The following is a 23122-nucleotide window of genomic DNA, read 5'->3' on the forward strand; positions in this document are numbered from 1 at the left end:
CTAACCCAGCACAGCTCTGGTGTGACCTCCCCCCCGCCACCGCCAGGTCACAAGCTGCCCACCCCGTGCAGCTCCAGTGCGACCCCCACCTGCTCACATGCTGCCCAACCACCCACCCTGCGCAGCTCCAGCATAACCCCCCTGCCACCTCACACGCTGCCCACCTGCCCGCCCCCCCGCCCCTCACGGTGCCAGTGCAACCCCCACTGCTGGCTCACCACCCAGGCCCAGCTCTGGTTCCAGCTCAACCCCACACAGCCCAGCTCACCACCCACGCTCAACTCCACCCCTCACCCCCCTACAGCCCTAACCCACCCCAGGCTTAGCTCACCCCCCCTCCCACCTCCCATAGCCTCAACCCTCTGCCAGGCTAATAGCAACTTCTGGCCAAGGGACACAGGGTGGGAGGTCTGGGGATCAATTATTTAATGTTATCCTTTTCTATTAAAATGTTCTAAAATACATAAAATGTGTCATGATCTCTGGAGGGATAGTTACTAACAGAATGTTTGGAAACCTAGGAAAGGGTAGAGCAGTCCATACATTTTAATGAATACTGCTTGTTCATCATAGCCTGCATTCTGTATTATTTACTGTGAATTAAACAGTTGGGACCATCCGTAATCAAATTAGCTGCAACCAGTGTTCAGGTTTTTCTGTGACCTTAACCTGTATTTCTCTTGCATTCTCAGCCAACTGACACTGCTTCTACCTCTGAGACACCACCACTCTAGTTAAATGAAAGGTCATGTATACAAATAACACAGCAGATAGATAACCATAGTGTATTGGGGATATTCTCCCTGCCTCCTTTTCAGCAGGAGGTAGGCTAGCCCAGAGAAAACACACAAGAAAGTCGGCATAGGTAAAATAATGCCAGATACAGGGGTTTAAATGTGAGCTGCTACCAAAAAGAACTCAAGACTTCAACACTGTTACCCTGTAATCAATTATAATGGTGTTAAGAATTAATTATTCTGAACCTTTCTGCAAGGCTTCCTCACCTATTAAATTCCTGAAACAACCAGTTGCCCACAATCCTATAAAGTGCCTTGGCAATGGCAACTCTTCCAATGAAGAACACCATTTAGAAATCAGCAGCTAAATCTGAGTTTAGTTCTAAGGATTTAAGAATTTTAGTTTATCTAGATTACAGTCCTGTTCTTTGGTGTCAGAAGGTATTTGTGACAGGTATTTGTAAAAACAAGAATGAAAAATAAGGGTCTGGATTACACATGGCTTTATCCTGCCAGGAGCTCACTGTAAAAGTCAGCTATATGCCTTCTTTTTCACAGATGCTACAGTACTTCTGGATTAGGAGAAACTGATGTGTTGGACCCTAATGGTGGGGAAAATGTGACTTCAGGGGACTCACTTTACCCTTTATCTTTCACAATGGAAACAGATTATAACCACTCCCTTAAGGTTGATGCCACTGAGTGCTGAAAAGGGATTATTTTATAAATCCCATGTTATCACTTTGCATTGTAATTGTTATCTGTTATTAATCCTTCTCTCCTATAACAAAACTGTATAAATCCTTTCCCACAGGTTGTGTCATACTGTTTTTATTTTGTTTGTTATTGACATATAATGTGAGTTGACACACTTGAATTATTTTTTCCCCAGGCAGACAGACAACTGAATGGGGTTAGAATGGGTAAGAGGTTAGAAAACAAACAGGTCACTGACAAAATCTCTTGATTTAATTTTAGACTTACTGTGTTATGCATTATAACCCATGCTACGTTTTGCAGTTTCATTTATGAAAGGATAACTAATTTTACATTATTTTTCTATAGTTTGATCTATTGTGATTTAAGGACAACAACTGGGGTACTCCTGGGGCCAGCTAGAAGTTTTGTCCCGAGACAGAGTGAAGTGGAGGAGACTCGTAGATGAGCCATGCTCGACTTGGAGTACAAGGGTTTAAATCAAGTCTACCGTTTGAGACTATGAAATGGCACACATTGCCCAAAATATTTCCTGGTTTTTCTTATATAAAAAGACAAAACTCCAACCTGGAAGTGTGAAAATAACTTCTGGCCAAAGAGACCCAGGCTGGGAGGCCTAGGCATCATTTTTTTTCCCTATTAAAATGGTTGTAAAATAGAGATGATGTATCATAATCACTGAAACTACAGTGAGAACACCCATATTCCCTGGAGGGATAGGGAATACATTATACTTCAGTTCTTTTAAAATGTAGCTATTAAAACACACTGATAAAGCTGAATTAAGGTAAATATTTGAACTGCTGAAAAATATGGAAATTCAAAATTATGATTCCTTTACACAATATAAAATCTGAGAACATGCATAAGAAGGCGCGAGGGTGAAGTTTACATGCAGCACCAGTCACTTTCATAGCTGCTTCTGTCTAAAAGCAGTGAATAAATAAGTGTGTTAAACATGATGCTGAGAATGCTTGAACAAACAAAGAATATGTGGCTATTCAAACCTGAAACTACGTATCGGCTAGGAGCATTTGTACTAAGGTTTAATTTGGAAGAAGAAAGGTTGCCATAGTTACCTACTTACAGTTCAACTTCCCAGCTCAAATAAAGGTCTGTGACCTCGAGGTCAGATCTGTAGAGCCCTGCATATCTGCTGATAACTGCATCTCCAGGTACGGACATCCATGGATCACTCTTGTGCAACAGGTTCCCCTCGTTCACTTCAAATACCTGTCCCTGAACGGGTGAATACTGCTGGCCCTGCATACCAACCTCCTGCCTGAGGCCACTGAACCTGTGGGAGTCCAGCCCTGGGTCCTGCTGGGGGAGACATGCTGCCTGCCCCTCACCACTCTTCTGGGCTGCCAGCTAGTGCAGCTGGGAATATATATGGGGGAGGTGGCTTGGAGCATGCATGGGGGCTCTAAGGCAGGAGAACCCAGCTCTGCGGGGCTGGAGCTTTGGGAGAAGCAGAGCTGGAACCCTGGCACAGGAAGAGGCAGCACCCTGGGCACTGACTGGGGCACCTGCCTCTATTCCTCCCCATCTCTGTGGGCGCTGAGCCCAATGCTGGGGTGTTGGAATGCCTCTGGGAGCCCCCTACAGGGAGGGTGATTTGGTGGCAACACCAGTAGTTCCTGGCCTGTGGAATTTAGCTGAGGCAGCCAGGGGACACAGGGCACTCAAGGCTGCTGGCTTTTAGACAGCAGCTGGGGCTAGGTGGCAGGTCGGACTCTGGGCTCTCCAGCACCCACTCTCTGCACAGCTTCCCACCAGCGGCCAAAGCTACTCAGGCAGCATTAGCGTTGCTACCATGGCTCAGCCCCGCAGTGCTGGCGATGCTTCCAAACCGCTTCTTCCTGGGCACAGGGAAGGGAGTGAGTAGGGCCTCGGACAGCAGCCACACATGGTGCAACATCCAATCCCTTTCTTTCACCCCTTCTCGAGGCCTTCAGCCTGCCCCCGTCCCGCCCCTTACCCCCGTCCCAGCTCTCATGTTGCCTCTTCCCTGCAAGACCCCACCCTCCCACCTCACTCATCTGGGCTCCCTCCCCTCCAGACAGTCTGCAGTGAAGATGTGGGTGAATGTAAAATCCAGCCAGCAGATCACAGATCTGATGAAAGACTGAGCCTGGTGGACACAGATCAGATGCAAATGCAAAATGTTGGTGTCCGTGAGGGACTCTACAGATCTGCACATGCCTGTTACCAGAACGTGAAGTAACATGAGTATTAAAGGGGTTATTTCATAGTGATATGACAGTAGAGCTTCTATCTGTGTGAAAATATGCATGGTCCAGTTCTCCCTTACCCTGGAAAAAGAGCAATATAAGAGACTTTCACATTAGATATTCACATCTGTGCCACTATTTTTCAAGTTATGAGTAACACAAGATTAATTCAATACTTACTACTAATAGTCATTTAAACTATAATCCATGACCCTGAGCTTGTGTAAACTGGCATAACTCCTCTGACTTTAATGCACACCATTCATGCTTCTGGTCTACCCAAGCCATTCAAAGCCTATATCTTCAGCCAAAGATTAGCACTGATGTGCAAAATTAGAAATCTTAGCCATGTGCTGACCTACATTATACCAGGTAAAGAGGTCAGTGGGAAGCTCATTTTCATTGGACCACCAGAATGAGAATCAGGACATGTGTGTGCACATGACACATAGACACACACAGACCCACACATAATCCCAACATCTATCAAAGGAAAATCAGATTTGGTTGTAGACAAAAGTTGAGTTAAACAGCACATGTGCCATAACAATGTATTAGGAAATAACAATGCACCACTAATTGTACCCTCACAAAGATCTGCCAAATCTGAAATTGCAGCATACAGTGTAAACTATATTTTTATTATACCAAGCATCTTATGCATCCCTTATTTATCTGCTTTTTGTAGTCCATTTATTATTGTTTGTTTGTTTAACCAAAGCTAAAAATACAGCCTTCAGATTCTTATGCCTTTCTTCTCTGATGCTTCAGACTACTGTTGATATTCTGTGATTTGATTAATTTCTAATATTCTGCGGTAAAATATTTTTACTATGCTTAGAGATTATCTTCAGCTCCCTTTCACTGACAAAGAAATTCTGACATTGCTCATTCACAACTGCAAAGTTCCATGTCCTCTTTCTGTTTTCTGTGGCTTTTGTCTATTTACTGTGCCTTAAATGATTCAACAGCCTTCACAACAGTTTAGCTGATCAGAGAGTAATTTGTAGTCCAATTTGAAGGGCATTTCTAGTGGAGTTCTTCAGAATCTGCTATTAGTCAATATATTCATTAATGATTTGGATAAGCGAGTGCAGAGTATGGTTATAAAAACTGTAGATAACACCAAGATGAGAGGGATTGTAAGAACTTTGGAGAACAGGATTAGAATTCAGAATGACCATTGTAAATTACAAAACTAATCTGAATCCAAAAAGATGAAATTCAATAAATAGAAGTGCAAAGTACTTCACTTAAAAAGGAGATGTCAAATGCGCAACTACAAAATTGGGAATAACCGTTTGAGCAGCAGTGCTGCTGAAAAGGATCTGGAGTTTTATAGTAGATCAGAAATCATAAACTGAAAATAAATCAACAATATGATACATCTGCAAAAAGGCTAAGATTTTTGGGGTTATTAACAGGAGTGTCATATGTAAGACATGGCAGCTAAATGTCTTGCTCTACTTGGCATTAGTGAGGCCTCAGTTGGACAACGATGTCCAATTCTGGCTGCCACAATTTAGGAAAGATGCGAACATATAGAGAGAGGCCAGGAGAGTATAGCCAAAATCACAGAAGATTTAGACAGCCTGGCCTATGTGGAAATATTTAAAACCAGTGTGCAAATTTAGACTTGAGAAATGAAGACTGAGGAGACCAGGATATGTTAAGGGCTTTTATACAAAGGATTGTGATCCGTTGTTCTCCATGTCTACTGAAGACAGCACAAAAGAAGTAACGGGCTTGACGTGCAGCAAGGACAATTTTGGTTAGATATTAGTAACATTGGTAAGTAAATAAAGGTAGATAAACCCTGGAATAGGGTTACGTGATGCACTGCTTACCTCACACCAACCTTGACGGCGTTAATGTGGTTCAGAAGGAACAATTAATCAACAGGTTGCACTTTGGAGGAAATTTAGGCTCGGCTGGCAAACCCAAATTAAAGATGGAGCTCCTGGTAAAGGAAGCCTGCAGAAGTCAGCAGTAGGAAAAAGCCCAAGAAAACAGCAGAAAGAGTTGAGAGAGCACAGACCTTGGCTGCTGATTGTAGAATCCCTGGAATGGAAACCAGAGTAGCACGTGGGCCCGAACCCTCCTGTCCGACACTGGGAAACTGGAACAGTCTGGAATCAGAAGACTCCCAGGAATGGCATCCTCACAGCCAATCTGACACAACATTGCTACCTTAGATAGGGAAAATTGTATATTCACCTGGCCAGAAACCGAAGCCATGATGAGTAGTATGCAATTCCTAGAGTAAAAGGGGGCTGTGAACTGACTGAAGGAAGGAAGGAAGGAAGGAAGGAAGGAAAAGATTAATCAGAATGGATCTCCCAATGCAGCCACCAGGATGTGGTTCAGTAGGAAATGAGCCTTTCAAGGGAGGCTGTATAATCCTCATCAGTAGAGTTTTTTAAGAATAAGTTAGACCTATCAGGGGTAGTTTAGGTTTCCTTTGTCCTGCCTCAGTGAAGGAGGTCCCTTCAGGTCCCACATTTCTTTGATTCTCTGATTCTCACACCCCAAAGATAAGTACTTTTTTTTTTTAATTCATCCCTGACACACGTTTAGCTCTTTAGTAGTTGGACACACCCTGGAAGCTCCCTTTGCTCACCACACGCCAAATTATGTTGAGTATATGATGTTACTTTCGACATGTGACTTTTTCCCCTTTTTGGTATGCAGAAAGCAAGGTTAAGCCAAAATGAAATATCTGGGGGTGCTATTTAAATTATGGGTGCTTTTTTATCGTGCCTTGATAGAATGCAGTTTTTATGGTTCACTTGCAGGAATTCAAACTTATTGGTTTGTGGGTTTTGTTGTGTTTGTTCCCATAGTTAGGATAGTATGCTGTAATCCCTGTTACGGCATGCACAGATTCAAATAATAAAGGATGGCGATTAAGCACAGCCGATTAACAGTCTGCGTGCTCTTCAATCTAGCACTCTCACTGTAAATAAAACCCTCTTCAGACTAAAGTTACAATAAACAGACTGTCCTCAATATCATTTCCCTAACTAACCTCCTTAAACCTGACATTTATGTTTTCTTGCAATTACAGGTTCTCAGTAATCAGAAAAGAGACAAATATGTCTGTTTATACTATGCATGTTTTTTATGTAATCAGAAGCCAAACTGAGATACACATAGCTGCTTCCTAGGTAGCAAGTTGAGATAAAAAGCTAACGTTTAATGCAAAATATATAGCTATATTTTGAACTGAATCGTTAAAGGAGAATAAGTAGATTTGACAGTCCAACCACTATTAGAAAGAAAAGTATTTTCTTCCTGACATCTGTTTACCACTAGCATCCATCAGTATTGTGAAAATCACCACACATTCATCATGAAGATACAGAATTATAACGATACTCTTCCTCTTACTGCTTTTACTTTAAATGATGGCAACAAAATCCAACAGAATTTTTCAGACTCTTGTAGTCTCACTCTAATTTAGGCACCGCTCTTATGAATGAGTCCATACACATTGCAGGGCCTCTGCACACACAGAAAAAAATGTCCACATGGATAGAGTTAATAAACAGCCTTCTAAATATTTCACTTTGATTTGGTTCCAACAGGCTACTCTTCTCCTGAAGAAAAAATGTACTATTTTGGGTTGTGAGACAAGGACAATTTACAATTATTTAATTATTTAAGAATAAGACTGTTTGGAATGTTTCTAGAAAGATTATTTCAATTTAGAGTGTGTTTTTCCTTGCTTTTCAGCTGATTTTCAGCAGCATTAAAAAGAATGGCATCGTGGTATCAGTAATAAATTGTAAATCCATTCTCTTTGGCAAGACTTAAATTAAATCCTATACCTAAAAACGAAAATACATTAAAACTGAGGTTTTAAAAATTATTTACCTAACTATTCTGCCTTCCCTTTAACTTCTATAGACTTTATACATTTTGATTTATTGAGTCTTTTACACATTTCAGCAACAGTTATTCAAATTAAGTTATTAGCAATGAAAAATAAAATCTGCCGAGTTCCTGGACCTGATTCTGTTCTCACTCACATTTCTTTCACGCAGGTGAAATCCTTCTGCATTCAGCAAGATTTACTTTAATGTAAATGAGAGCAAAAAAACAGCATAGCCTCTTAAATTTTGATGTTCTTCATTTGAAATGTATAATCAGAGTAGAAATTGTTAGGTTTCCTAAATCAATCTACACAAGAACCCAATGACAGCAAAGCCTATGTGGCCAAGTTGAAGAACTGAGCTGCTTTTTCATGAGCTGTTGCTGGTACTGGGTTTCAGGGAGTAGCAATATCACACAGGACCACAGCTGATGCATTACAGAAGCCCAGCAATTGCTTTTCATTGGCGTTGTCAAAAACAGAGACACAAAATGATTCAGAAATGTTTCCAAGTCAGAGCATTAACAGGGTTTCGATAAGCCTATCCATCTTTTCACATATACACAAAACAGTCCAAGGGAACTTGTAAAGAAATAGGTACATGAGCAAGGATTGAAAATATGAGTTTAACTCAGTCGTTCATTTTCAGACTTCTATTTCAAAAAATAATTTCATGGTCTGTCTCCATAACAACATGGCTTTCTTCTGTCAGCTAAGACTCACATAATGAAGTGTAATGTGTTCAATCAGATTCTATGGACTACTGCTTAAAGGAATTTATCTTTAGTATGATTTGGCAACAGGCTAGCTTGGAAGATAGGTCAGTTCACTTTAATCACGTCTATGAAGAATTACATATTTACTACATGAAAAACACTGAGTTAGATTTAACTTGTGATAATTAAAATAAATTATACAAAAATTTAAAACTGCAACTATTCATTTTGGAATTTCTGACTCTCCTCACAAGACTGTTGAAATACCTGTCATGATGAATAAAATCACATACAAAACCCAGATAATGAAAGTATATCTGAAGCTGCTTGCAACTCTTCCCCTATGGTGACATTTGTGGGTGAAATGGGAGGTTTGGCTTCTTAATAGCCTTTGCCCCAGAGTCCAGTACAAATCTTTGCATAAAAATGTGATATATTCCTCCCTTGGAATTAAATGGGCATATAAATGAACAGTCGATAAGCTGCTAGACAGTGGCACTAGGTGGCTCTTCCAGTTTACAGGTTAACAGAATTATCCCTGGTTAAATATTTTGCAATATCAAAAGCTGAGTAACATATTAGACTACAATTTGATTATGATATAGTGAACATGCTCAATTTTATTCTTCAAAAACAACAAGAAGTCCTGTGGCACCTTACAGACTAACAGATATTTTGGACCATAAGCTTTCGAGGGCAAAGACCCATTTCATCAGATGAATGAATGTTGGAGGGGCCGGGTTCCAGAAGAGGATTTAAAGAGTGGGTCCCAGTAAAGGGGAGGGCCAGAGCTGACAAGGTCTATTCAGTCAGTGTGGAAATGTCTCATTATCAGCAGTTAGCGTGGAGTAGTGAGCATCAAGAGAGGAGAAAACAAGCCAGTTCAGTCAGGGGGATGTGGCCCATTGTCAGCAGAGAAACTGCTTTTGTAATGGACCAACCACTCCCAGTCTCTGTTCAATCCTTGGTTGATGGAGTCAAATTTGCAAATGAATTGCAGCTCAGAAATTTCTCTCTCCATTTTATTTTTGAAATTTTTTTTTTTTGTGTAGGACTGCTGCTTTTAAATCTGTAACTGAGTGTCCAAGGAGATTGAAGCATTCTCCAACAGGTTTTTGTATGTTACCATTCCTGATGTCTGATTTATGTCCATTTTTCTTTTACTTAGAGACTGTCCAGTTTGGCCAATGTAAATTACAGTGGGGCATTGCTGGCACATGATGGCATATACTATATTAGTAGATATGCAGGTGAAAGAGCCTCTGATTTTATTCTTGTTATACAGATATTTGTAATTAACTATTCAAATTTTAAAAGAGAAGAATCCAATTACATGATATGCCAGACTACTGAAAGGTAAAGTGACTGAGCAAAAAAGAAAACACACTTCTGATCATTGTTTTTGCCCTTCTAATCTTCTATATCTCCCCCTTTGTCCCTCCTGGTTCCTTCATTTGAGCAAAACTATCACCAGAATAACTGCAGTAATGTATTTGTAATACACTGTGCTTTAAAATGAAATGGAGACAGGACTGTTCTTCAACTATGAACAAATAAGGCCTTGTCTTATAGAGTTTCCCTAGTGACTAATATAAAGCTGCAGAATCAAACCCACAAAATAAACATGTGAGAGTATTCTGGAGGCCATGACCCATACAGATATCCCGAAACTAAGAAAAGAGGCTACGAGGAGAAAGGTTCACCTCAGCACAGGCATACAATTTGTCTTTTAGACATTTTGCCTTCTGTAACTTATTTGTCTTTGTCTTTCACTAGTCACACTACCCCAGCATCTTATACACTTGTTAGTATTCTGTTTCAGCTGAAGAGAGTAGGAAACTAAGCTGGTATTTTTATAGCTGGCCAACTGCTTGCAAAATTCTGAGTACAGAAGCCAATGACAGCAGAGGTACTATGGCAGCCAGAGTACCAAAATTTGCATATTCAGAGTACGCTTACTGAGAAAATACAATATCACGATTATGCAAATGAAAGGCCCACAAATAGAATAATGAATTTGCATATCTGAGGGAAATCTGCACAGTTATTCATCAGTAAGTAACTGCGGAGGATGAAACAATTGGCTTTCAGAAGAATATGAAATATCATTCCTCATGACATTATTCATTATCTTGTAATATTGAATAAATATTAGTCAGTTGGTATTTGATCAGAAGAAACCTTGTCTTCCATGGGAACAGATTTCACTAAACACTTCTCAAGAAACATTCTGTGCACCTCACAAAAATAGACCCTTTAAGATTAAAAGTGAAAATGAGAAGGTTCATAAAACTGTATTACCAAAACACACATTTGTTATACTGTTGACTGGTGCAAAGTAATAATTCCAGAGTTTTTTATTAAACTAGATGAGGGTCAAGAGTTGCATTTTCATGGGTTGTTCTTATGTAATATGTCCAGTGATTGCGCCATTTTATATTTAGTGAATGAAGGACACATAACTTGATAGAAGAGCTAAACAATCATGCAGCCTTCAGGTTGCAGAACTTTACCAATTCTTAGTGAATAAAATCAAATTTAAATGTCATTTCAAAGAGTATTATAACAAAACAAACAGAAAGGGAAATTTCTATAAACAAACTGTTTTCCTTAAAAATTATACTTTATAGTAGTACTTGTATACCTCAGATGTGTGCTATTGTTTCTTGAGGATTTTTTTTTTTAATTTTTCCATACTCTTTGGAATGGTGACCCATTCATACACCAGCCAATGCCTGGAAATATAACTACAAGTTGGTAACAAAAGGATATATGAAAATGAATTCATGCAAGCATGCTTAATTATATACAATTTGTATCTAATTAATATAATGAGAGACATTTCAGTTCAATAGATAACATGTAGAAAGTAGAATGAAGCATTGCATAAACTCCTTATTGAAGCTACTTGTCATGACACAAATAGCTGGTGGGTTGTTTTATGTGTGGTTGAATAAAGTACTTACCATCCTCAGTGGGCACATAGATATTCAAATACAGGCAATCTTCATTTTGGTCTTGCACATATGTCACTACGGTATCCAAATTAGCAGTAAACCAGACCGGCAGCATGTCATTAAGCAATGATCTCTCATCCAGGTACTGTGGGCAGACAGCAGCGAACTGTGTGGCATTTCGAATCCCAGTCCAGGAGGAGGGAGGCTCTGGGGGCTGGAATCGCCTCTCCCCAGTTGGAGGGGAGGCATAGGGAACTCCCAGATACTGTTCCACTGGGCCGAGAATTTCATTGGGCAAAGGTGTTCTGAGGCCACGTATTTTGCCATAATTCGTGGTAACAACAGGGTATTGTGCTTGGCCATCAATGAGGGTAAACCTTATAGCTAGTGCAGTTATCCACAAAAGGAGGTTAGAATTCAACATGACACAGACTGGGCTGAAGATCAAAGGCAGCCATAGAAGTCCCATTGGCCTTGGCATTGTTTATATCAACATCAGCAGAGCTCTGTCTTCCACAGCCAGGGAGACAACAGGGATATGAAGTGAAAGGCAACACGTAATAGTTTCAGGCAGTGAAAAGCCTAAATGTGAATGTGATGGATGCCTCAGCTGATTAACCATAGAAGGATTCCAATGTTAGGACAAGCCAGGGAATCCTTGTCCCGAAGGCCCATCCCCAGGCTCCAGAACTTGTTTAATCCTGGTGGTATTTCCCAACAGACCAAGAAGGAGAAGGTAGTCAGCAGTCCTCCTGCTTCATTGACACAACGATTGCTTCCACTGAATTGCAGCCTGATCAATCAGCCTGTAGCAGGAGGAAGCAGACAATTTAAATTAATGCATTTATTAACATTCACCATAACTACAATATATGCATACACTTCTACAGTGTCTTTAATGCCACAGTCTCCATGTGTTTCATGACTTTCAGTCACTTCAGTGGAAGGAGTAGAACAGTAAATCCCCTTTGGAGATGGTGGCAAAGAAGCTTCCCCACGTTGACAGAGCAAAACACTGGCTGGGCTGAGATATAAACCCAGCTTTCCCAATCCCCTGTCTCTTGTCCCTGTCTCAAACTCTCTGCCCCCATCCAATCCAGACATACCTCACCTCTTTCGTAAGGAGCACCTTCCATGGAATTGAAACTTACAGGCTTAGACAAGCTGAAAAAAACATCCATCCCTTTGCAGTTCTGCTCAAACAATGAATATTTTCTTAACGTTTTGCTGAACGAGATAATCTCCTGCTTCTGTGTATGGTGATTAAATGTGATTACTTAGGACTACCCCAAAAATAAAATGAAGGGATATAAAGAAATAAGGTATAACTGTAATTTTTATTTATAAGGATAAACAAAATTGTTGACAATGCAAATTTATCTTCTACAGAATTATCATAAGAGCACTGACATAAGAAAAGGGGATGCTACAGAGTTCAGGCAGTATAAAATCTGAGATATAAAAGGTCCATATACTGGTTGTTGAACATGTTATACCGAAGTTTTAAAGTTATTATGTATATTCTATTTCTCTGAAACATAAGCAGCGCTATGAAGAAGAATGCTGAGAACCAACATGCTTGATTATGCTTTCACATGTTTTTTTTTCTGCTAGTGCAACTCCATTAACTTTATTGGTGTCACTCTTGAGTTGCACTCATGGACCAGAACCGGGCACTATATCCTAAAACCACAAGAGCAGGCATACTATTTCAGACCAATGTTCCATCTAGCCTGGTATCTTGTCTCCAACAATGCTCAGTGCCACAGTTTGAGGGACGTATACATAACAGGGCAACTAACAAATGATTCATCCCCTCTTGCACAGTCTCAGCTTCTGACAGTCAGAGGTTTAGGGACAAAGGTTTGTGTCCCTGACCATCATGACAAAGAGCCATTGATTAACCCATCCTCCATGACCTTGTCTAGCTCTTGTATCAACCCAGTTGTACTTTTGGCTTTCCTAACATCCCTTGGCTATGAGATCCACAGATTAATTACATGTCATGTGAAGAAAATCTTCCTTACTGCTTGTTTTAATATTGCTACCTCTTAATTTTATTAGGAGACTCATGTTTTTTTTATATAGTGGGCAAATGTTTATAAATTTTCAGTTCACCTTTTTCACACAATTTGTGATTTTGTAGACCTCTGTTGAATCACTTTCAACCATTTTTGTAAGATGAACAGTTAATCTTGTTTTAATCGCCCCTCATATGAAAGCTATTTCATAATTGTGACCATCTTTTGTTGCCTGTCTTTGTAAATGATGAATACTAGTTACCTCAAAATATGTAAGAAAGAAATACAAAGGAACATTGTGTGGATGTATAGTATGCAAAATTATATTTATCTTTAATGAAAAGTTAGGATCCAGATATGCATGCAAACAGTTACTGAGATGAAAAATACTCAGACAATATATTTAAGGGTTTTTTTTTCCAGATCTTGTTCCCTGATATGTATCACAGAGCTAACACTTATCTGATAAACAAAATTGGTGCCATCTTTCCTTTGAGAGGTCCAACATATGAGTTATATATAATCATTCTAGCCTATGCAGTCCATACTGTGGAAAGGCTGTTGGTTCCACAGAGAGATTAGTTCACTGTCACTATCTATGCTTTTTCAGAAATATGTAGCTATTAACATTGATTGTAGATCAGCCACAATTAAAGAACCATCAGTTTAACTTTAGTGTGGGGCCAGGAAGGACCCACGATATTGCAAGGGAACCATACACAACTCAAAATACAAAAATCAGAGAGAAGTAGCTGAACACCAGAACAAGATATGCTCTAATTCTATATTATTTATATAAAGCCGACAATACATGAAGTGCCTTACTGAGAGACAAGACACAGGTGTTGCCAGAGGGCTTGCAATCTAAACATGTCTTCTCTAAACAATTTTTAGAAGGAAAAATCAATGACAGCCCTAAGCAAGAGCCTAACCAGAAATTCCCACAAGGAAACTCTCCCCTCCTTGATCTGCTGCTGCCTGGCTTTTTTAGCTATAACAGTGTGCAACAATAGCACCTGGGGCTGGCTGGTAGTAGCTACTTCTCCCTCACTCTCTTCTAGCTCTGATGTCTATTCACTTCAGAGCCCAGGCAGCAAAGCCATCATCAGTCTAGTTCAGACTGATGCTACATAGAGAAAGCAGCACATGCAGCAGCTGCTCCTCCTGCACTGAGGTTACTGGCATAGTTCCAACAACAAGAAGGGGGACTTGCAAGTGGGGAGAAATAGTAAAAATGGGGAGAGAGAAAGAAGGCAAATAGAAAAACCGCAGGGTGGTAACAAATAGGCAGACAAGAAACTGGGGTGGGAAAGGGAACGATAGACAAAATGAGGGGCAGAAAAAAAGGAAACAAGACAAGAAATGTAAGTGGAGGGTGATAATGAACATGAGAAAGCAAAATAATGCAATGGAGAGAAACAGAACGGACAACTTTAAAAATAACGGGGCTTGATTCACAGCTGGTGGAAATCAACATAGAGATACTGAAGTCAATGTGTATCCGCTAAGGAACTGGCTTAGAACATATCATTTATTGACATTATCTGGCCTGTTTTAGGAGCAGAACTCAGAATATGTTTTTTTTAAATATAAATAAACTTCATCTAAGTACCTAACAATAATTATAGTTATAATAATAACATTTTTTCTTCTTTGACCTGAAGGTAGAAACATCAAATAATTCCTTGCCAAGGGAACCATAGCATCTAACACTGGTTCTGGGTGATCCACCCACCCCCTCTGTTTTGCTTTTCCTTTTAAGCAGACAGGTGCAGGAAGAGCAGAATGCATGTTTCTCCTATGCATATGATTAGACTTTAGAGTCCAATTGTATTTGTACACACGTGTGATATATACTATGTTGGTCAACACACCAGATGCCTTGTGCACATATCAAAATTTATCCTACATGTTGACTACCATGAAAGGACTTGTCCTGATATGTGGTCGCTTGGGCCATTCATCAGCTCCATCCTGTGTGTTAGTATTTGTCTAGCATAAATGTATGTTCAGACACTATAAGTGACAATAATTCTCTCTGAAATTGTACTAAATAAAGAAAAAAATAAGATTAAGTCTAACTTGGGTGGACCTCTCCCGGACATTTAATCACAACTCTCTTACAAATATAAAAACTTAGCATGCCAGTATCAACATAGTAATCAAATAGGCTACAGTTACACAAAAGTGATCTGTCTAAAGAAGTCACTGTCAGAAGAGATTTTCTGACAAAACTTTTGTCGATGGAGTGCGTTCACACACAAAAGCCAATTGGAAGAGCGCTTCGCTTTGTCAACTGAGCAGTTGGACTTCCCGGCAGGTCTCCACAAAATAGGCACCCAGAAGCACAGCAGACAGCGCTGCCTGTTGTTCTGGATGCTCTGTCTGTTGAGAGAAGCCCCTCTCCCATGTCCGAGCATCCACACAGCTTTTTTGTCAAAAGAACCTGTTGACAGCAGTGCTATGACTCATGATTGAGAAGCAGAACACTGCCAGCCAGCAAAAGTGCTGATTTTTCTCAACAAACTGTGAACAAAATGCAAATTTTTGGGAAGAAGGGACCTCTGGAAGAAAGACTTCCTTCCGGAAGCTCCCCTGGGGCTGCGCTTCTACATGGCGTTTTGGAGTCTGGAAGAACAGTCTTCCGGACTCCAAATCACGTGATGTTATGATAATGAGGTGCGGGGAATTTGCATCCACACCTCATTAGCATATTTCGAGCCGTGTATTACCATACCACTTTTGAAGAAATTGGCCTGTGTGGAAACGGCCAAGAAGTCATACTTCCACTCTACTCTGTGCTGGTTAGGCCTCAGTTGGAGTATTGTATCGGAGGGGTAGCCGTGTTAGTCTGGATCTGTAACAGCAACGAAGGGTCCTGTGGCGCCTTATAGACTAACAGAAAAGTTTTGAGCATGAGCTTTCGTGAGCACAGACTCAGACACAGTGAGTCTGTACTCACGAAAGCTCATGCTCAAAACTTTTCTGTTAGTCTATAAGGTGCCACAGGACCCTCAGTTGGAGTATTGTGTCCTGTTCTGGGTGCTGCATTTCAAGAAAGATGTGGAGAAATTGGAATGGGTACAGAAAAGAGCAACAAGAATAATCAAAGGTCTAGAGAACATGACCTGTGAAAAAGGGCTGAAAGAATTGGGCTTGTTTAGTTTGGAAAAAAGAAGATTAAGCGGGGACATGATAGCGGTTCTCAGGTATCTAAAACAGTGTCATAAGGAGAAGGGAGAAACTTGTTCTTCTTGGCCTCTGAGGATAGAAGAAGAAGCAATGGGCTGAAACTGCAGCAAGGGAGGTTTAGGTTGGACATTAGGAAAAAGTTCCTAACTCTCAGGGTGGTCAAACAGTGCAATAAATTGCCTAGGGAGACTGTGGACTCTCCATCTCTGGAGATATTTAAGAACAGGTTAGATAAATGTCTATCAGGGATGGTCTATACAGTACTTGTTCCTGCCATGAGGGCAGAGGGCTGGACTCGATGACCTCTCAAGGTCCCCTCCAGTCCTAGCATTCTATGATTCTATGATATATTGAGCCTGTTCTGGTAAGGCTATGATCTGAAGAAGTGGGTCTGTCCCACGAAAGCTCATCATCTAATAAAGTATTTTGTTAAAGTGCTACATGACTGTTTTTTCGTTTTGATAGAATACAGATTAACATAGCTATCTCTGTCACTCGTGTTACCATAGACCGTATGTTATTTTTTCTTTAAATATTGAAACATGGTAATTATGCCAATCGCTTTTTACATTCTGATCAATAGAGAAGAGAATTTAACAATTCCTTAAAATATTAGATTATTTCTTCCTTCCATTTCAAAGCTTTTGTTTGCTTGTTTGATTTATTCACTTTTTTCAGCAATAGATCTTGCTACAACAGTTTCTTGGAACAATGTCTGAATATATTTAACTCCATGTCAGAGAAGAGTGGGGTTAAGTTTTATTCTGTGTCAGCTTGGTGTGAAATGCTGGCTGCTTAAAGATGATCAGAGTAGTCAGAAGAAATTGTAGTGAGAAGCACTTAAATAACTAAATCACATATGATTATGCAGCAGTTCCTAGATCAGAGTATTTAGAGGTTAATTGGAGGGCTGTTATCTGAAAATGGCACAATAAAAGATACTAATTCTCAAGATCAGTATCTGCTTGCATTTTGCTACCTCTTCAGCAGAATTCAGTTTAAAATTAGGTCACAAAACAGATTTCAAGATATTATTCCACTAGCAGCTTCAAATTAGTTATTAAACCTAGAAACAAAGCAATTGCTTTGTTTTCTTGGGTATAACAACAATTTCAGTAATTTCATGCTACAGCAACCTGCAGTCTCTTTTCTACGATAATTCTCAGTATGAAGCAGAAAAATCCAAGTTTTCTTCTTGTGACTCAGTAAGGTATTGTCACAAAACTTCCCTTTTTACCACCTTTTACAACACTCTTCAAATCTCCCCTCCTCCTGCCTCCACTTCTTGCTCTACATAGGATCTCACCAATTTCTTCCAAGAGAATATTCGTTCCTCACCTTGGCTGACCATTCCATCTTCTCCTACCTCTCTTGCCTTCCTCTACCTTCTCACAGATGCAGAAATATCTTGTTAGCTTTTCTCTTTAATCCATCCACTTGACCCACTGACTCCATCTCATCTTCTGTCTCCCTTGCATCCACTCCTCTGGCCGTTTCCCTTCACGATACAATCCCATCTTCAGAACCTCACTCTGTACCACATATGGCTCTCCAATAACCCCTCCTTTCGAAACTAAAATCCCTGTCTGTTTCTGATTTGTCCTTCTGGATGTCTAATAGCTCAAGCTCACCATGGCTAAAGCAGAGCTCCCAATCATCTCCTCTAAGTCCACCCTGTCGCTTCCTTTCTCAATTCCTGTGGACAACACCACCATTTAGCTTGCCACTCAGGCTCATAAACTGGGTGTCATTTTCAACTCAGATGTCTCATTAGTCCTCACACCTAGGCAATGTCTAAATCAGTCATATTTAGGTTTCAAAGGTTCAGAAGCCAACTTACTGATCAACATCACCCAAAAGAGACATAGTAGTGTGAATTCATTGTTTGACTTACTATTATATATAAACATTTTTACATCAAAATCACCAATCAAGTATTCTACAATTGTCTGATAACACAGTACAAACATCCTGGCCGTGGCTACACTACCCCCCTCCTTTCAGAAGGGGCATGGTAATGAGCCACTTTGGCAGATGCTAATGAGGCACTGCCATGAATATGCAGCACCTCATTGGCATAATGGTGGCTGCATGCATTTCAAAAGTGACACTTTTGAAATGCACACCGCTCATGTAGCCAGGGGCCTTTCGAAAGGACCCTCAAGACTTCAAAAGCCCCTTCTTCCTGAAAACTAAATAGGAGGAAGGGGCTTTTGAAATTGGGGTCCTATCAAAAGGTGGCATGCATTTCAAAAGCAGCACTTTAAAAGGTGTGTGGCTGCTGTTATGCTAATGAGGCACTAGATATCTATGGCAGCACCTCATTAGCATCTGTCAAATTCGCTGATTACCATGCCCCTTCCAAAAGGAGGGGACTAGTGTAGCCATGGCCCTGGATTGGTTAATAGCTTAGATTATTTGATAACCCACAGGCTGTGTCTACACTTGCATGCCTCTTTTGAAAGGCAAATAAGGGAACTCAAAAATGCAAATGAAGTGCAGATTTACGTATCTGGTGTCTCATTTGCATATTTTTTTCAAAAGAGTTTCTTTTGAAGGAAGAAAAGCAGTGTAGACGCTGCTTTTCTGAAAGTAAAGCCCATCTTCGAAAGAACTCTACTTCCCGTAAAAAATCAGTTCTTTTGAAGATGGGGTTTACTTTCAAAAGAGCCATGTCAACACTGCTTTTCTTCTTTTGAAAGAAGCATTTTCAAAAGAACATGAAAATGAGGCACCGGATATGTAAATCTGCACCTCATTCGCATTTTCAGTTTCCCTCATTTGCATGCCTCTTTCGAAAGAGGAATGCAAGTGTAAACACAGCCACAATGTTTTAGTACCATGAGCTGCAAAGAGCCTCATAAGACACAACAAAGAACCACCTGCAGCACAAGTTTCAATCTGTGTATCACTTGTGTACATTTTGCAAATACTTTCTGTGTACTATCCCTCAGACACAGCCTCTCCTCTCCATCCACACTGCTAAAACACTCATCCAAGTTATCATCATTATGCGTCTCAATTACTGCATTCTCCTTTCTGGTCCTGGAAAACACAATCTTCCCTCATAGCCATTTGGAATGCTGCTGTATGGAACATTCTCCTCACCCATCACTTTCATTGGGCAACCCCTCTCTTTGTATCCCTCCACTGGTTACCCTTTCTCTAGAATGGCCATATCTACACTACCCCTCCTTTTTGGAAAGGGTATGTAAATGCAGTAGATCGAAAATGCTAATGAGGTGCTGATATGAATATTCAGCACCTCATTCGCATAATGGCAGCCACTCACTGCATCGAAAGTGCTGCTTTCAAAATGTAAACTATCCATGTACATGGGGTTCCTTCGAAAGGAGGCCCCATTTTCAAAAGTATCCTTCTTCCCAATTTGTTTTCTATCCAATTTGTTCTGGGAAGAGGGGGCTTTCAAAAACGGGGTTTCCTTTTGAAAGAACCTTGTCTACACGGCTAGTTTGCAATTTGAAAGCAGAACTTTCAATGTGGTGAGTGGCTGCCATTATGCAAATGAGGCACTGAATGTTCATATCAGCACCTCATTAGTATTTTCAATCTGCCGCATTTACATACCCCTTCCAAAAGGGAGGGGTAGTGTAGGCGTGACCAATTTCAAAATAAGTCAACCACTATTTCAAAATTATTTTGAAATAGCAGTTGCATATTGCAGATGCTAGGACAGTTATTTTGAAATAACTTTGCTGTGTAGACCCACCCTGTGTCTATCTGTTGTCTTTTGTTTTGTACTTAGGTTATAGGTTGCTTTTTTCTAAGACTTTCTTTTAGTTCGGTCCTTGTACAAGTACCAGCATAATCGGGTCTTTGTCCAGGATTAGAATTCCTAAGTGATGTGGTAATTACATATATTTTTTCTTGTACTTACTATTTGTAATATCTCTAATTCAGCACTATCAGGTAGTGAAGGACAGAAGAAGGAGAGGCTGGAAAGGAGCAAAGAACTTAAATTTTCAAGAAAACAAAGGCAGAGTGATTTAGTGTAGTATAACATTCCACATGGTTTTATGGAAATATGTTTATCATATGAATATGTCATAACTTATATATACTTTATGTAAGATGGCTCTTGTAACATATCATTGGAAAGCTTGCCATCAACAGAATACGATTATCCAGTTTGTTTGCATGCATCATTTTTGTAGATCAAATTAGTAAAATTGAACAATTTATCTGAAATTGCATATTTGCTGCTTTGGGTCCCTCCCCATGATTAGACTTCAGGGTTGTGATGGCCTATTAGCAAGAGACAATGCAGCTTAACATTCATGTGGACCTGTGAGTCTGCCTATGAAGTATGGACACAGGGGCCTTTCAAACACATGTGATCATGTCACCCGACACTGGAATCCATCTTAAACTCTGGAGAAGCTGGGAAGGAGTCAGACATGGAACAAAAGCCTTCTGCCTTGTGCAAATCCTATTTAAGGGTTGTCTGTGAGGTCACGCGGATTGTCAGTTGTGCCTACCGCACCCAGTTTTTTTAAGGAAGAAGGGTGCTTTCAAACGGGTGGTTTCCTTTAGAGGGAACCCTATCTACATGACTGCTTTGGCTTCCAGAAATGGCTTTTCTGGAGGCCAGATCACATGAGGTAAGCAAATGAGGTACAGATGAGGTACAAGATATGTAAATGAGGTACAAAGGAGGTACAAGATATGCAAATGAGGTACACGATACTTAAATCTATACCTCCTTTGCATTTCCATTTGGCCACATTTGCATGCTCCTTTCAAAAGGAAGGGGCCATGTAGATGCAGCTTAAGTGTGCCTAGAAAGTTGCACAGTCAGGTTTGACAAGGTCACAAAATCTACCAATAGGAAACTATCATCACCATTTACCTGCCATAAATGGGCAGCCATTTATCTCTCTCACATTTTTATTTCAGTGGTGTCTGCCACCAGCAACAATTCATATTAACACTTTCTGTGTCTCATACATGAGCTAAAAGAATGATGGGAAATCATAAAGAAAAGGCCATTCAGACATACAAACTCCTTTCTTAAATTGCAGTTGTCTCAATTTTTTTTAAAGTAGAAAAGCATGCAGGTTTACATACCACTCCATCCTCTATGAGGGAATGGTATGTAAACCTCACCCTTTTAACTATATCATAGACAACAGTACTTCAGCTGGAAATATAAATCCAGCCACCACCATGCACATGCTTCTAAAGTTTTAAATGCTGTATATTTCAAATATGCACTTCCATCTTTCAATTTTAAAAATGCAAACAAGTATTTTCTTTGGAATAGACAGATACAGCAATACAATGAAATACCAGATGCAGGCCATGGCCATAGATTTACAAATGCAGGACATGATGGGGTATATTTAATAGGCTTTACTTTCAAGTCTATTACCTTGTAGGAAGAAATCTTGACAGAAATTCAGAGGCTACATAATCTGCAAATGATAAATTTCTACTTGTATTAATAATTTGATAAATATACAGACAAAATGAGATGAGAGAAAAACAGAAGTTATTAAATATATAGCATTTCCAAACCTTTTGTTTCATACCTTCCTAGTTCTTAGTAAGATGAAATATCTTTTGGAATCTTTTATACACTCAGACCTTTGACATGGTTCTGTACAATGGCTTCATTATGATTCCAAATATGCAAAAGGTCAAGAAAGCTTTCCTTGGCAACTGTTTTTGCCACCTGTATTAGCCCCATTTTAACCAGTAACACCTCTCTGGGGATGTCTGTTATCTTTGAGTGACTTGACTTGTCTGTGATTTTCTAATGTGTGGTAAGTGTAGTCTCCTTAACATCTAAACTTGACCATTAGCGAGATGAATTTGAGCTTCTCATGACTGAACAGATTCAGCAGCTACTCAAGTGCCTCAAGCTTACTTGCCAGAGAGGTCATGACACAGTCTTTAAAATGATGTGACGACGTGCTGTGATTGCGAGGCAATGTGATGGGGTAGTGAGCCTTTTTCGTTCAGAAAGCGTACAGTGCATAAATATAACCAGAGGCAAGCATCAGAATACAAATTTCTTGATTTGTTGGTATTTGATTAATTCTGACTGCTAAGCCTAAGCAAATACCACACTCAAAGCAATACCACGTTCAAATATGCATTTTGTGTGGGTACTATTCTTCAAAGCAAAACATACTTGAAGCATGGTCTAATGGAAATCGTATATTCTATTCCTGGTCTCCCTTGTGATGTGCCTTTTGCAAAAGTTGCTTACCATCTTCTGTACCGCATTTTATCTATTGTTAAAAACAGTAGCACAATAACTGTGTACATTATTTCAGATCTGTCTGACAATTCAGATATAGTACTCCAAAAGAAAATATGATAAGGCCAAAAATAAATGTGTTCAATACACACAATGGCTATATCTACATTTGCCCCATACTTCAAAGGGGGCATGGTAATCAGGGTGAATGGAGATTATTAATGAAGTGCTGTGATTAATATGAAGCATTTCATTAGGCTAATTCTCCCCCGCAGCAACTTTCAAGCGTCAAACTTCAAAGTGCTGGCATGCCATGTAGCTGCGGGCACTTTGAGATAATGGGTGAGCTGTACAAGAATCCCTGTACTCCTCCTTCAAGGAGAACTTCAGCAATGCCTAGAAATAGGGTTTTATTTTGGCACCGTTTACACAGCACCACCTCCCAAAA

General features: G+C 40.0%; 1 protein-coding gene across 1 annotated transcript in view; it reads right to left on the reverse strand.

The window, feature by feature from the left end:
- The window catches only part of NLGN4X (neuroligin 4 X-linked), a 264063-nt gene that overhangs the window by 187968 nt on the left and 52973 nt on the right, over positions 1-23122 (reverse strand). The window contains exon 2 of the mRNA XM_074983331.1: positions 11245-12041. Coding sequence (XP_074839432.1) covers positions 11245-11716 — 472 coding nt within the window. The 5' untranslated portion in view covers positions 11717-12041. The remainder of the gene's footprint in view (positions 1-11244; positions 12042-23122) is intronic.

Source organism: Carettochelys insculpta, chromosome 1 (assembly GCF_033958435.1).
Source record: "Carettochelys insculpta isolate YL-2023 chromosome 1, ASM3395843v1, whole genome shotgun sequence".
NCBI classification, from domain to species: Eukaryota; Metazoa; Chordata; order Testudines; family Carettochelyidae; genus Carettochelys; species Carettochelys insculpta.